Source organism: Salminus brasiliensis, chromosome 22, assembly GCF_030463535.1.
Source record: "Salminus brasiliensis chromosome 22, fSalBra1.hap2, whole genome shotgun sequence".
Lineage (NCBI taxonomy): Eukaryota > Metazoa > Chordata > Actinopteri > Characiformes > Bryconidae > Salminus > Salminus brasiliensis.
The window spans coordinates 22,601,728-22,617,042 of record NC_132899.1 but is presented as its reverse complement, the minus strand read 5'-3'; the positions used below and the strand labels follow the sequence as shown (position 1 = coordinate 22,617,042).

The window sequence follows — 15,315 nt, the reverse complement described above, 5'->3', positions numbered from 1 at the left end:
GAGGACGTTCAGCATTAGGCTGGAAACTAAAAGAGTCTCTAGAGCTTTAGCTGATCCAAACCGAGGACATAAAGTTCTTACCGTGGGTGAAAGTAGTCTGCTGCTCCAGGAGCTCCTCATCGGGCTGCTGCCTCTGCTGCCTCTGCTGCTGCACCACCCTCTCCAGTCTCTCTCAGCTCCAGATCAGCAACACTGACCTTTCCTCACTTGATATCGATTCGGCGGCTCCTGCATCTTCCCACCAGCCTCCAAAGTTCCTCTCCGGCAGCTGCAGGAACATCCAACATGTGTGTGTGTGTGTGTGTGTGTGTGTGTGTGTGTGTGTGTGCGCGCGCGCGCGCTCGCGTTCGTGTGTGTGTATGGGTGTGCAGAAAGCACCTCTCAGTTCTCCACCCCCAAACACGTGGAGACAAATTATGCAATTACACGAGAGTTCCCCTCTCCCTGGACCAGCAGTCACTTCTGCAGGAAGGCGATAAAGCCACGATAGCAGTTAAACAGGTCCTGTGAGGCTGTGAGGCTGTGTCCATGTGTCCATGAGGCTGTGAGGCTGTGTCCATGTGTCCATGAGGCTGTGAGGCTGTGTCCATGTGTCCATGAGGCTGTGTCCATGTGTGTTTCCGTGTTGATCATGAACTGGACGCCACCAGCCGCATTAATTTGCTTAATTACTCAACACCTCCCTGCCTGGCCCTGCTGGTCGACCAGGTTAGCTCCTGACTAGCATAGAGTGTCTTTTTTTTATGTTGTTGTTGGAGCTTGATGGTTTAGCTAGTCAACCAGCGCGAACAATGGTTAACCCCGATTGATCCCCATGACCAGCAGGACCAAGCTGATTCACCGTCACAACAAGCCTGACCATGTTAGTCCACCAACATATAACCAGCGCGACGACTAGCTAATCCATAAACTGGCCAACTAGCTTAGGGCTTTTGCCCGGATGACCAGCCTTTCAACCACCTTCACCATCATATAGAGAAGAGCGTGTCCAGGCGGTTGCTGGAGGTGGTTGCTATGGGGTATCTAGGATATGGTATCCTAGGGTTGCTATAAGATTGCTAAGTGGTTGCTGGGCAGTTACTGTGGCCTTGCTAAGGGGTTGCTATGGTGTTGGTAGGCGGTTGCTTTATTTTCCTAGGTGAACTTTATGTTGTTGCTGTGGTATCTTAGGATGTTTCTATGGCGTTGCTAAGTGGTCGCTGGGCGAGTGCTGTAGTTGTTTGGGTGTTACTAGCGGTAAAATGGATAAATTCTGTAAAACAAAATATTATTATTATTATTATTAATAAATTATTACAACTTTTAATCAATCGCTTTGTGGGAATTGTACACAAGCCCAAATCACACTCTCAGGCCTAACTGTCTGGGGTTGAAATAGTGTCAGTATCTCAAAAGCTGTGGGATGTGTTTGATGCACACTCAATCGGTCATAAAACATAAACTAAAAATAAATAATATTGCATTTCTTATCATTAGAAGAAATTATTTTAAGTGTTTTTTTTTGTTATTTTCTCTGTAGGTTCCCTTTGTTCTGCCCTCAGGCTTTCCTACAAAGCTAGAACATTTTATTCCTGAAAGTGTGTGACCACAAACGTCCACCACACCCACAGCCTCACAGTCATATACACACATGGTCAGCCAACATGTAAATGAGGTGGCACTGAGAAACCGTACACACACACACACATACAGAACATCTGATAAGTATTCAAGGTTTATTGGCGACAGAGAAAAAGTTGCAGGAGAAACAGAAACATGGTCAACACTGAAAGGCGTGACAGGAATTTCAGAACAGGTGTGGACTGAGCTGTTCACTTGACGGAGAGGCCGGGGGCGAGGAGGCATAACTAAGCCATGGTCCCTACATCTACGTGTAAACACAAAACACTTGGATGTAGTGATACTGAGAGAACAGGGCCAATGAAAACACTGAAGACTGAAGACTACAGTAATATACTGTCGCTGTTAGTGGATAAAGTAGATGTTGCCTACATGTGCTGCACCATAGAGGCCAGGCACATTAATGTACACCATCGGGAGGTCAGACTTGTAAGTAATCATTACCACACGAATGGTTTAGTATTAGAAATAAAATCCAGCTCAGGAAGGAGTTCATGATTCAATCATATTGAATCTTTCAACATGTCGTCGCAGGCACGCAAAAACCCAGTGTCTCCAAAATGGCAAATTAAACCACCAAAAAAAACTTCTTAACTTTCAATGGAAGTCTATAGAAAACCATTCATTGTCCAAGTCATTTTGGAGCGTTTCTATTGGTCCATTCATTATGAAATTTGGTCAAAATGTAAATAACACCAACTGCTGGATTTAAACTTTTATGTCAGAAAGTGAAAAATGAAAGAATACAAAATGAAGATACAAGGTTTTCAGCACAACAGCGACGATATGCTTACAGATTTATGAACATGCATAAATGATGACTTACAGATTCAAACATGGACATAATTTCCAGATGAATAAAATCTCTAACATGTTTGAGTTTAATTACTTTTAGCAACCACTGCATTCATTCAGTATTCATTATGGGTCATGGAAATTATGTACATTACTTTATACAGTAGTTTTTATACTGTAGCTTCCAGAGCAACTGATTAATTGAGAATCAAAGAAAACAAACAAACAAACAAAAAGAAACAAAAAAACTGAACAAACATGCCTACACACAACGCTAGGCCTTTCCATTCAAGCACAAAAGCTGAACTTGAGCCTGTACGAAGCAAATTGATAGCAAATTATGTAGTGCCTTGACTCGTTTCTTTCCCTGTTTTTCATTCACTCCATTCATCCTGCTGTAGTTACTATAGGTTGCGGTGGCTCAGAGCTTACAACAGCATGTATTAAAACACGTGTGTTCAATTTGCTGAAAGAAACAAACAAGAAACATGACTAGATGAAGTGAATTCCACACAGCGCAGGATGAACGCTTAGAACGGACACATCTGGACGTAACATTGGAAGAAGAAGAAGGAGGAGCATAAGGAAGATGCACAGATAAAAAAAAAAAGAAAAAAAGTCTGGACTCCATCAGTAAAAGGCACCCCTATACACGCAGAAGTTGCTGTAGTGGCTCAGATTTGTGCTGGACCGCCATCGTGCATATGAAGCTACCCCGAGTCTAAATGGCGACCAACTGCATAAGGCAATTCTGAGGACTGAGGAGAGGCAATGGAAAATGGTCTACGTAAACGGTCTGAGAGCGCTCCAGCATCACATACACTCAAATCTGAAATCTCCCAGCTGTTCTTTACATTACGCAACGAATAGCCCACAGAAAGTTACTTTTTGCATAAAAGGATGTTAGAATTTCAGTGAAACAACATTTTGTCACACAGTGATGCTCCGAAACAGAATGAGAAATGCGCAGAAATGGGAATTCCGGGCTGATTCCTGCAATTCCTCCAAAATCCGTTGATTTTGAATTTATAAACTGGGTTCAACTTCTCTGGATTGTAGGATTACAAAAGACAGTACAATAAATAAATCCAACACAGTTCAATAAATACATACAATATCTATTCAGAACGTTGGCTGGATACGGATTCACTGTTTATAAGAGAAAAACAAAAGTACATGTGAGGCTGATAAAGAGGTTTATGGAATGTAGGGAAACCAGAACCAAACATGATTTTGGTTTCTAGTGTTCGACTATCATCACTTAACTAGCTGCTGTGTGCTAGCTGGGAATACAACCAATCAAGTCTTGGCTAAAGCACACAGGCCAGCAGTGCATATGTTTACATACACTGCGTACGCCCTAAAGTAGCTCTCCTGCCTTGCTCTGGGTCAATTCATATACAGCCACACAGCAAGGGGGAGGAAACCTTGATTAAAAGAACACTCACTCAAAGAGGAGCATTGAGTTCTTAACCTATATATAGCTTGTAGTGACTAGAAATTCCAGATTTTCTGGAATTAGCTATGGGACCTTTACCCTAGTTAAGGGATCCTCTGTTGAAAGTCTACAGTCTGGGACATGTAGCTACATTGACCGGAATAGCAGCAAACTCTACAGGCGTAGTGCTGTATTCCCGCAATGCGTTTAGGTGTGTGATGCTGGGCTTCTCAGAGAAAAAAGCGATACAGCAAGACCTAAAAAAGGAGATGAGGATGAAGGCATTTGTTGGAAAAGGCAGGAGGAAAGGCAGGTGACCGGTTTACAGGCTTGATTTGTAGTTCCAAGAGAAACTATGATACCATCATGTAATGCCACAAATAGGACAATCAATAAAATTATACAATTTGCAAAAAAATGGATTAAATAGAAAAAACAAACAAACAAACAAATAATAACCTCTATTACAGTGTAGTACATCTCAAGGGTAAGAAGAAAATGGTCGTTAGAGTAAAGTAGTCATTTAGCGAACACTTCATTACTCATTCTTCTATGTGATTAGATCCGAGCCGATGGGAAATCAGACATCAGCTTCTCGCTCAACTACTCATCTAAATTAATGAATAAGCTGTTGATCAGTTCAACACTGAAAGCTTGGTCCCCACAAATCTATAGTCTCTATAGTTGCAAAATGTGGATTAGTAGACCGATAGTTGGCAGAGGGAGAAGAAAGCAAAACTGAGCTGGCAAATACTGCAGAATCTTAGGTTTAAAATCTAAACCTGACCTGGGCTATAATGCATCACTTCCAAACTGACAATTTAAAAGTCCAATAAGTAACTCGTTTCTGGCTCTCGAACCATCGCCGGACCACAGTCCGCTTAGCTTATCGAAGTGTGCATAGTACTGCTCACAACCTGCCCTGTCGTGTACTGCATATTATTGAGTAACTGCAAGTCAAACTGGAAGCCATCTGGACTGGAAGCAATTCCAGTCTTGAAAATGACCAGCAGTCAGACCAACTTCCAACAACAACTGCGGAGACCTAATGCCTATGAAAGTAAGGTAATCTCTTACGTATTGGACATTTAAAACCAGAAATTTCAGCCAGAAATCTAACTGAAGCATATTTTACATGTCGTAAGGTAGGTTAAGTCAATGAAACCTTGACTTGGAACAAGATGACCACACACACAAACACACATACACAAACAAAATGGTCTGCAATGGACTTTGGGTCTAATTCTTTTAGACCACGGTTGTAAAGCCAGGTATGTAAAACATACAACACAAACTGGTGATCTGTAGAAGTGCTCATTAGTCTAAAAAAATAATAAAACAGAAACAAACAAACTAATTTTGGCTTGTAGGGCACGGCCTACTAACACAAACGTCTTCAATTCAGTAGACTGTACCTTGAGAGGCTCTCTCGTTAGTGGTCAATACGCAAAACGCTCACCTCCGAAACTCATTCATGTATCGAGAGCAAGCTTGCAATAAGCTTAAAATCAGGGAAGGAGTATACAGGCATTATCTTAAATATCTAACATTATCCAAATGGCTTTTCCTTGTTATGGGAGGAGGTTTCCTGACATCTTACAGCAGCTTCTGGTTCTGGCAAGTTTTTGAGTTCCTCAAAATCCTCAGAGGTCTTCAGTCATCCTCAGTAGCTCTAGGAAGGCACCGACAGCCCCGAAGTAACCCTGCGTAAAATCAGGACGATTCAGATTAGTGAGGGAGCCACTGATCATACATGTACATCTGCCCACCCGCATCTGTATGTGCTACATGTGTCAAATAAAAACAGTGACAATGGACTAATGGAATTATTATTTAGTCGAGGATATTATTCAAAAAATATCATAACAGATATTCTATTCTATATATAGAAGTTATGCACAAATGCTGAGACAAGGGACTTACTTCATGCTCCAAAAACAGGGCTTTCAACTGTCCTTTTGACCAAAAGTCCATGGCATATGCTAGCAGCTTTGTCGACACAGTGTTTATCCGCAGGAAATTCCCAACAAATACAACTCTTTCGATTTTCTGAACAAAAAAAAAAAAGGGAACAACATTGGAAAGCTGTGGGAGACCAACTCTGACACACATGTTTCTAACTAGGGGAAGCTGGAAAAGTAAAGCTATGACTGCCATCTAGCTGTGAGAGGCTGCACTATGGTGGTTGCTTTTGCACCAATGGGAAAAACTGCAAGCAAGAACTGACAACCTTTATTTTAGGAGGAACCTAAAAGCAAATTTAGAACAACAAAAAAAAAAAAAAAGTAACGGACCCCTCCTTACTCACGCAACACATTGAATAATGAGATTCAGCTGAAAAGCAGCCAGTCCTAGTTAATGTAAAACATCTCATTTTGAAAGTTTACCATTCAGAGACAAACTCTAAAATCTTGTAGAAAGCCTTCTCTGAAGAGTGGAAGCTATTAATATTGCAAAAAAAAAAAAAAAAAAAAAAAGGGGGGGGGGGGGGGCAACTCGATATTAAATGAAAGGTGTAATGTGTAGGTGTCCCAATACTTTTGTATTTTTTACTATTTGCTATATGTTTATTAAATCTAATCTAAATATGATTCACATATTTATAGAAATAAACTGTATGGTTGTTTAAGTTCCTGAACTGTGGCCCGTTTATTAAAACTTTTGCTTTTACCTCCAACCGTCTGTGGTGTCTGTGTTGCATTTCTGTGCGCTTTGATAGCCCTGTACAATGCTGCTTGATCTCCATGCCACAAGGCAACACTGTAAAGAAGCTGAAAGCACACAGATCATTCCTGCAGGCTTGACGTCACCCCTTGTAGCGCCTGTAATGGTGACGTGGGGGCATATTTCACTTCACTCATGGAGGACACCAAATTCTCCCAAGCGAAACTTTGTCACATATTAACTACAAATGAGTAACAAATCTTAATGAAACGAAACTACAATTAAACACAATTAAACTCTTTCAGATTCATTCATCTTCATTGTGTTGGTGTTGCATTACCAAAAAAAAAAGAAAAGAAAGAAATATCAATCAAACCTCATTCACAGCACACATGCGGGCGATGGAACCAATGTTGTTTGTGATGGTGACAAGGGTAGCTCTGGCCAAGTCCTCTTTGCTGATGCTATCACGTCTCTCCTTGCTCATCATATGACCAAAACTAAAGAACAGGGAACATTTTTAGGCCTTTAAAAAAAAACCCAAAAAAAAACCACAGGCTTTCATGATGAAAAGCTCAGAACTTTCAGATGAAACGGTCTGGTACCTGGATGCTACAGCAGACCCTTGAAGGCCGAAGCGCTCGTAATCCCCGCCATAAATGTCCTTTACCAGCTTGTCCACATTAGTGCTGTCACCCTTTGTCGCCATCTCCAAGGCCTCCTCAAACGTCTCGCAGCCAGTCAGCAAGCAGCACAGGCCGAGAAACGTGCCCCCTCCCAAACTGAGAAAAGCAGAGGCAACGTATTAATGACATGCCACTGAAAGCAGTCTGTACTACTTCACAATAAAAGTACATTGAACACAAAAGACAGGGAGTCATCGTATATTACTAGCCTCTACTATACTCATTTTAAAGGAGGCCATAGAATTTATTGAGAATTTACGTGGTCTGATATAGAATGAAATGAGGAGCTGTCTACGAGTACCAAAAAACACCATATAAAATACTGGTAATACAAATAATGTACCATTATTATACACAAATAAATGGTACACATATTCGCAACGAACTGCCATGGCATGAACACCACAGGCCGGTGTGCGCACAGTCGCATGGAGGACACATGATATGTGATGAGCTTTATGTGCAAGTTCCACATGCAAACCTTAAGTTTGGATTTGCATTGTATTGTGGGAACTGTAGTGCACTAATAATAACTGAAGCCTGCATTTCACTTCCTCAGAGAGAATAGAGGACATACATCTGATGCTTACTGTTCAGTCATGCGGTCATAGGGGAGTCTGACAAGGACGATGTAGAAGCACATTGAAGTCATCTGCAAGTCAAGTTTGGATTTGTATTGTATTGTGGGAACTGTAGTGGATTTATGGTGACTGCAGTCCTGTTTTACTCGCCTTCAGACAGAATAGTTTACATACTTCCAGTTCTCTTCACATACATCTGACTCACTGTTCTGTTTACCGAAATGTTAAAATACTAAATGTATTTCACAAACATTCTGGTCTTTTCCATCTTAGGTCAAATCATGAAATCATGGGGGGGGGTCAGACGAGGACGCTGTGTCAGGGTTGTTGGACAGTTGTGGACAGTTGTGTGTGCAAAATACATTAAACATGCCAACGTACCTTGGAAGGGAATATACATTTTCTTTTGTATTTTTTTTTTTTATTTGATCCTCCCCCCGCCTCCCCCCGCCATACCAAACTCATACTGAACCCTAATGTCCGAACTGCGATGTCGTTACACTGAAGTCAAATTTTGCATTTTTTTTGCCATTTTTTTCAGTGTGCAAATATGGAACTGGCCTGTTTTACAGCTCTATTACAGCTCAAAAATGTCAACTGCGTGTAAACCTGTGCTACCCAAGTTACAGATAAAAAAAATAAAATAAATAAATTCAGCCTTCTGTCCTTCCAACACCAGCCGCTCAATCAGAGTCATTTATAAGTAGACTTTCAGTCAACCAGGCTTTGTTCTGCAGTGGGCAGATTGTGATCATGCTAACTAAGCTAAAGCTAACCAGCTCCTCGCTCCTGATTTAGAGCAGTTTAACATTTGCAGTGGTCAGACTGACAGCTTGACATGTATTGAATGAATGATTGTGTGCACAGAGTTCACTTAGTTTGTCACCCTGTGAGAAAACTGAACTTTGCATTTGGTTGGTTTTTGTTTTTTAAAAGAACGCAGGATGGGATTGTATGGAAGCCACGTAAACATAGAATAATCTGTGTTAGTTGTGCACATTGAGCTAGTTGACTACACCCTCATCCCCCACCAGCCTGTAATACCGTACACAGAGGTAAGATTTTATGACTGTATGGGGGGAAAAAAAGTAGATACCGCCCAAACCTGATAGCTATATCAAATAGAAATAAAGCAATGTTGTTTGTCCTTTTCCAGTGTTGATACTGAAACCTATAGATACGGACAGCAAACTTTAAAAATGTAGATTTTTATGAGCAAATATATAAATATGCACTAATGCTGATATATCAGTTTAATACTTCTAGATCTACTTGTCCTTGTGCTAAAATTAGACCACATGACACATGTGGCTACTGTTTCATATTACATGGCCTACTGTACCTTCCTTCAGTATACACAATGTTGCCTTACAAGAAATTCTGCCAGATTTCAGAGACTGCTCAGAACAGCTTAAAGTCCTCTACTCCCTGGAAAGACACCACAGTCTTTCCGGGTGTAGAAACAGGGTCTACTTGTTTTCTCCTCTTTCAATGTTGTGGTCTATCTTATTAGTTGTGTGGCAGTCAACTAGTCAGTCAAACAATGCTGCATGACCAGTGGGCAAATAAAGGAGCAGCCTCAGACATGTGAACATATGACAAGGGAAAGACTCACAATAGTGTTCAAGTTCACAGTTTCAGAAACATCTGGCCTTCTAAACTAAACTACATCATGATTCAGCAAGTCCCTCCTAGGTGAAAGTACACCAAGGTAGTTTTGTGTACCCATGCAGACACTGTTTACCTGGTGCCCGTGACCCGTTTGTAATTGTCTTTGGAGTAGACCGCCAGGATGCTGACCCCCGAGCCGATGTTTACCAGCAACATGGGGAAATGGTTGTCAAGGCAACATGGCTGCTTGACACAGTTCTCAGGGTCGGAGGGGTTTTGGAAAAAGTAGCACTCGGGGTGGCCGTTGAAGCCGACGGAGTCGACATAGAGCAGACCCTGGATCAGACAGTCCAGCTCATCCAACTTCTGCAGCTCCAGATTGGCCACCTGCAGCGGAACACACATCCCCAGTAAGAGCAGCATGAGCAGGAAAGGCAATCTGAAGGCAACCCTTCCCTTTCCCCCAAAAGAGTACACTACATTGTTCCCTGTTAACAAATCTAATCAGCTGAACCTCTTGATGTTGTTTTTTAGGGTATTTTTTATATTTACATACAATATTAAGCAAAGGATTTACAGAAAAGGTTCATCTATACATAAGAGAAAGGAATTAACAAAGAAATATGTTTTTTTATGGGTAATTCAAAAAGTTCAAAGTGGCATCAAAGTACAGGGTCGCCAGCGAGGCTGGTGCTAGAGGTATGAATATTGAGGAATGTGGACAGTCTGGTGCAGTGGTGCACGTGTTTTGCCACAGTGTGTATAAACCAGACTCTGTCTGATGCTCAAAACCTAGCAAATTTACAATCTACAGAGCTGCATTTATATGCACACACCACAAATGAGAGACCCTCTGAACAGACCGAGAGGTGCGCTGGTGATACCAGGCTAAAACGTAGCAGTTTTCAATGACTAAGGCCACAATTCCAGAAGGATTCCTGCTTAGCACTCACCGTCCTGAAATCCTCCTCGAACTTGTAGGCTCCTCCTCCGGTGGCGCACAGCGTGGTATGCAAGCTGGAGAAGTTCTTATCACGGCCCATCTGGATGAAGCTGTGCATATCGTGCGTGGGGAAGCGGATGAAGTGCAGGTTGCCAGTGCGGCCGCACATGGTGAGGTTCTTCAGCTCCAGGTGAACGTCTCGAATGCCTGTGTCGCCGTAGGCCACGTTGGAGGTCAGGTAGCGGCGGATGCTCTTCAGGCTCTCCACCTCCTCCTGCTCCTCCTCAGCCGTGATGTCCTTTGGCTCAAAGTACACCAGCTTTACCAGGGTGCCTCCAATATCCATGCCAAACCAAGGGAAGGCTGCAGAAACAAATTCGGAAATCATTAGAAGCCCATACCTGCGGTGATCCTCTCTATATAGTGGGTGATATCTACAGCTAGCTAGTCTGATGATAAATGAATTATTAAGGTAAACAGAATAATTGCTGGATTTAACCCAACAACAGATCAATAAAATACTTTCCAGCACAACGATGATGCAGGAGCATTAAAAAGAACTAACACCATGTCAAATCGAGCGACTGCTGCTGAAAGAACAGAAAGACGAAGTTAAAGGTTTTCACCCACTATGCTTAGCTGGCTCGGCTACAGATACACCGAGTATCAGACACCCCAGAGCAGCTGCTGACTAAATGACAGGAGTATGGACAATTGATGTCAGAGTCTGAGCGTGAAGTCAAGCGTCTGGCGTTGGAAGGAACAGAAAGGTGAAATAAGGCTGGTTCTGCTGTGTTTGGACCTGTAGCTGCACAAAGTTGAGTGAACATTTTTAAGAACATTTTAAACCCCCTATTTTGGCAATGTCCTGTACTGTCCTCATTAGGAGACACCACCATAATTTTTTAAAATACCTCAGTATAAGGCATTACCGTTAAATACCGCTCAAACACACAGACTAAACAAACTGACTGCTAGATATGATCAACAAGCGCAGACTACTTGATACGAGCAGAGACTAAACAACGTAAAGTATTTTATACTTAAAATCCCTTTTAAAAATGTCATTCTTTAAGGAAACCAAAATTGGTTCTTCTATGGCATTTGTTCAAACAACCTTCTGAAGCACCTGCAATGAAGGACTGCACCATGTCGCTACAGCAAAGGTAATCTATTAATGAAGGTCAACCTAGACTATTTAATGCCAAAATTGGGGGGGGGGGGGGAAATTGGCCAGCCTCTATATCTTTCTGTAATGATGATTTCTAATTGATGATTTCTAAATGTTTATTTAGCACTATCACATCTGCAGATATGTACAAGAAAAAATGGATATTGACATCCATGTTGACAGCATCCACATCTGTGCCTCCCTAAATCAACTGAAAACCTTTGCCGTAATGGTAAATACATGTTTTGGGGGAGAAAAGCCTGACAATAGGACTAGAAAACTCTTATTTGAGCAAAGAAGATTCTTTGTGCAAAAAGGTCCAGATGCCAGGCGTAGCAGTTTCTGTTGGGGCAAAAGTACTTTGTTAATTAATGTGTTGATTAATAGCTATTACTGTAATCCTCTTACATTACAAGTACTGCCAGTGCAAAGGTGGTTTTGCTCTTTACTCCCTGGAACGCTGCAGTGGAGCTTGAACTGAGAAAAGTGGGAAAGTTGACTGGTTCAGACCAAATTATTAATCTAAGCCTGTACGTTAACAGTGATGTATAACTCTCTGCGCTGCTGTAAAAGGTTGCATTGCAGGACTGAAATCTGTAACCTGGAATCTTCATGGAGCAGGGGTTTGAAACTAATAATAAAAACCAAGTTCCAAATCCCAGAGATTTTACTCAAAGCATTAGAGCCGGTTTAGGCTGATATAGGAGTATTATCAGTAGGGGGATTTCTACAGAAACGCTTTTAGAATTCAGTATTAGTGGACCAAACAAATCACTTTGTTAGGGAATGGTGGCCAGCACTAGCAGTGGTCCTGTTTTGTTTTGCTCCAGCAGCACGTGGGTGTTAAGATCACTGTAGTTACTTCAGTTATGGACTCTTTTTACTAGCCTTCAGAAGAAATCTTCTAGCTTTAGCATCCCTCAAACACTTCACTGACTTAAAGGAATCTTAAACATAGTGCAACACATTTATTACAACTTAAAAATGTCTAAAATTAGAACCAGGTGGTTACCAACATGGTTAGAGAAGATTTTGGAGGGGCTTGTTTTATTTAAACCTTTTGTTGCTGATTGTTGAAGTAAGCGGTATTACCATGGTGCAATCCAAAGAACTCTCTGAGAAGGTTGTAGATGCATATGGGAAATCTGGGAAGGGATTTAAAAAGATCCCAGAATAATTATACACCAGCCATGCCACAACAGTGTTAGAATAAAGATATCTATGTTTAAATATATTTAAAAAAAAGGGAAAAATGTTCGCACAGGGTGTCATGGTGTTTTTCTTTTCATATCACTGTATTATACCGGGTTAATAATGTTACAATGAAACAATAAAATACTCCAACTTTAAACATTAATTGAATACAAATAGACAAATAGTATTTTGTTTATCCTAGTTCCACTATATTGTGCTAATTAATCTTTACTGCCTGTAAATAAAAGCAGAAATGCTGTTACTGGGTGAACAGCCTCCTCTGTACTGTTGCACATATATACTAATTACTAACATGCAGGAATGCAGACTTACTTACACTTATGGTTGGAAAATTATTGAACAAAATTAAAAAAAAAACCAAACAAACAAAAAAAAAAAAACACTAAAACATCCAATAGAGCCCAGCTATAGAATCAGAGCTCTGGAACTTCAATATAGTCTCATAAACTGCTGTGCCTTGTCATCATTAAAGTAAATCTGTACATCGACCAGCAATAACATTAAAACCACTGACAGATCAATGAATAACATTGATTTTCCTTTCCCAGTGACGTCTGTCAAGATGTGGGCTATATTAGGCAGCATGTTTTAGAAGCTGATGTGTTGGAAACTGGAGAAATGGGCAGGTGTAAGGATCTGAGGATTCACTCTGATGATGAGAGCCAAAATGTGGCTCAGAGCATCTTCTCCAAAACATCAGGCAGCTCTTGTGGGGTGTTCTCAGTATATGCAGTGGTTAATACCTACCAAAAGTGCTCCAAGGAAGGACAACCAGTGAACTGGGGACAGGGTCATGGGATGCGATGCATGGAGCTCCCACCTCACAACTTACAGGACTTTTCAAGGGTCACGCCTTCAGAGGCCTCGATCTGTCAGCGCTGCTTGGGCAGGACAAGGGGACCACAATACACACAATATTAGACAGGTGGTTTTAATGTTATGGCTGATCGAGGTATACTCGTTAGTCGATTAAATCGAGTCATTTTAATAGTGGGTGAGTATTGAAGGTGCACCCCGTTCCGCCCCCAGAGCGCCCCTCCCCCTCCTTGGCTGGTTGGTTGCTTGGTTGGTTGAACGTCATGTCAATCATACCAGAGCCGCACCCACCGAACCAGTTTCGTCCAATCAAATCCGCAGTACGGAAGATACACAAAGATTCACACAAAAATAATATCGGCATTTTTACAGCTAAATCCAGTGTTAGCTAATCACACAACCCGCGTGAGAAACATTAATTTTATGCTGATTTTTTTTTGTCAGATTTATTCGATTTAAAATTAAAATGAATTTTTTAAAGGTACTCCCAGCTAAATCTAAATCTGATAAGTTGTGTCTTATAAATTGTCTATTACAGATCCAAGGACATACTGAGGAGGACTGCCAGGGGAGGGGACTGACTGACTGCAGCTCCCTCCCCTAATTACGCTAGCTACATTTTACACACAGCCAAAATGCCCATCTGTCAAACGAGACCACCCGAGTGCCAGACCTACTAACGCGTAAAAACCCGTGTGTGTCAGTGTCAGTGCTGACGGTGTTTCGCCCTGTACCCCACTCCCTCCTAAACCCGTCAAAGCATCTCCCCTCTTCTCTCTTTGTTCGAGGAAGTGACCTGGCAGAGAGCGGCGGGGATAAAGCGGTGTGTTGTGTGGGAATGAGGGTCTTACGGGGTCGGTTCTTCTTCCCCGAGTCCATCCGTCTCCGCAGTCTGCAGCGCTTCGCAGGCGAGCCATTGTTGTGAACATCAGGTCGGTGAAGATGGTGGAAATTTTCAATACCATGATGGCCACCGCCACAGTGAGCGTTAGTGCCACTGGCGCTGCCTCCTCCTCCGCCTCCTCCAGCGCCTCCGTTTGACGGGTGAAAGCCGTTGAGAAGCCCGTTCGTGTAGTGTGTGGGGGTCCCTTTCTGGTCGGCATTTTCCATAATGTCACAAGGCGAGTGTGAAGCCGAGGGGAGCGTTAAACAGCTGAAGACCGAGGCGGTGAGCGAGCGAGCGAGTCCGTCCGTCCGACCGTCCGACCCTCCGTCTCTACTGTTCTTCCTCGATGTGGCGACGGAGTCTTCAAATCCTCGATGTTTTTCACTAAGGAACGATCATACGGCTGTTCGTCGGCGGTGTTAAAGGACGGATGGGGTCAGAACCCGTTTCTAGGACATTAATGCGAGGTCACTGTCGGGCTATTTTCGCGTTTTTCGCTCCACTGTCGCAGCTTCCGAATCAAACACCCGGTTCGCGACGTCACCCCTCAAAGCGGGTCTGCTGAGGCTTTTTCTCCCACCTGTATTCCGACAGGCCCCGCCCATCTCTGCTGGGGTTGGCTGGGAGTTCGTAGATCCACCTGTTTTCCGTCCTGCTGCCACCGTTTTTTGCACGACGTCCCGCCTTTCTACCCTGGGATTGGCTAATGCGAACCATATTGTGACCCATTAGCCAATCCCAGCGCAAACGGGGCGTGGTTTGGAGGCCATTTAAAACGAATAGCTTGCGAGCCCTTGCACGCTAAAGAGGGCGGGGCTTGCCGGAATAAGGGTGGGAATAATAAAAATGGACATGTCACCGGAACGCAGCATACGGCTGTACCTTAGCT

At 42.5% G+C, this 15,315-nt stretch overlaps 1 protein-coding gene across 1 annotated transcript; it reads right to left on the bottom strand.

Moving 5' to 3' along the window:
* Positions 1-1,696: 1,696 nt before the first annotated feature.
* Positions 1,697-15,000, bottom strand: pank1b (pantothenate kinase 1b). Its single transcript, XM_072667371.1, has 7 exons — positions 14,392-15,000; positions 10,349-10,701; positions 9,529-9,782; positions 7,123-7,299; positions 6,894-7,017; positions 5,777-5,902; positions 1,697-5,556 (listed from the first exon to the last, which is right to left on the bottom strand). Exons 1-7 carry the CDS (start codon positions 14,648-14,650, stop codon positions 5,497-5,499), a joined length of 1,353 nt encoding a protein of 450 aa, XP_072523472.1. The 5' UTR covers positions 14,651-15,000; the 3' UTR covers positions 1,697-5,496.
* Between the last annotated feature and the right edge of the window lie 315 nt (positions 15,001-15,315).

Bases quoted from the DNA above. Each gene is read 5' to 3' on its own strand.
- pank1b (XM_072667371.1), bottom strand. From the start codon at position 14,650: ATGGAAAATGCCGACCAGAAAGGGACCCCCACACACTACACGAACGGG. The intron at 7,300-9,528 runs GTAAACAGTGTC...TGCTTTTCTCAG, and splicing joins AAACGGGTCACGGGCACCAG to TTTGGGAGGGGGCACGTTTC. The intron at 7,018-7,122 runs GTACCAGACCGT...CCTGTTCTTTAG, and splicing joins GGGTCTGCTGTAGCATCCAG to TTTTGGTCATATGATGAGCA.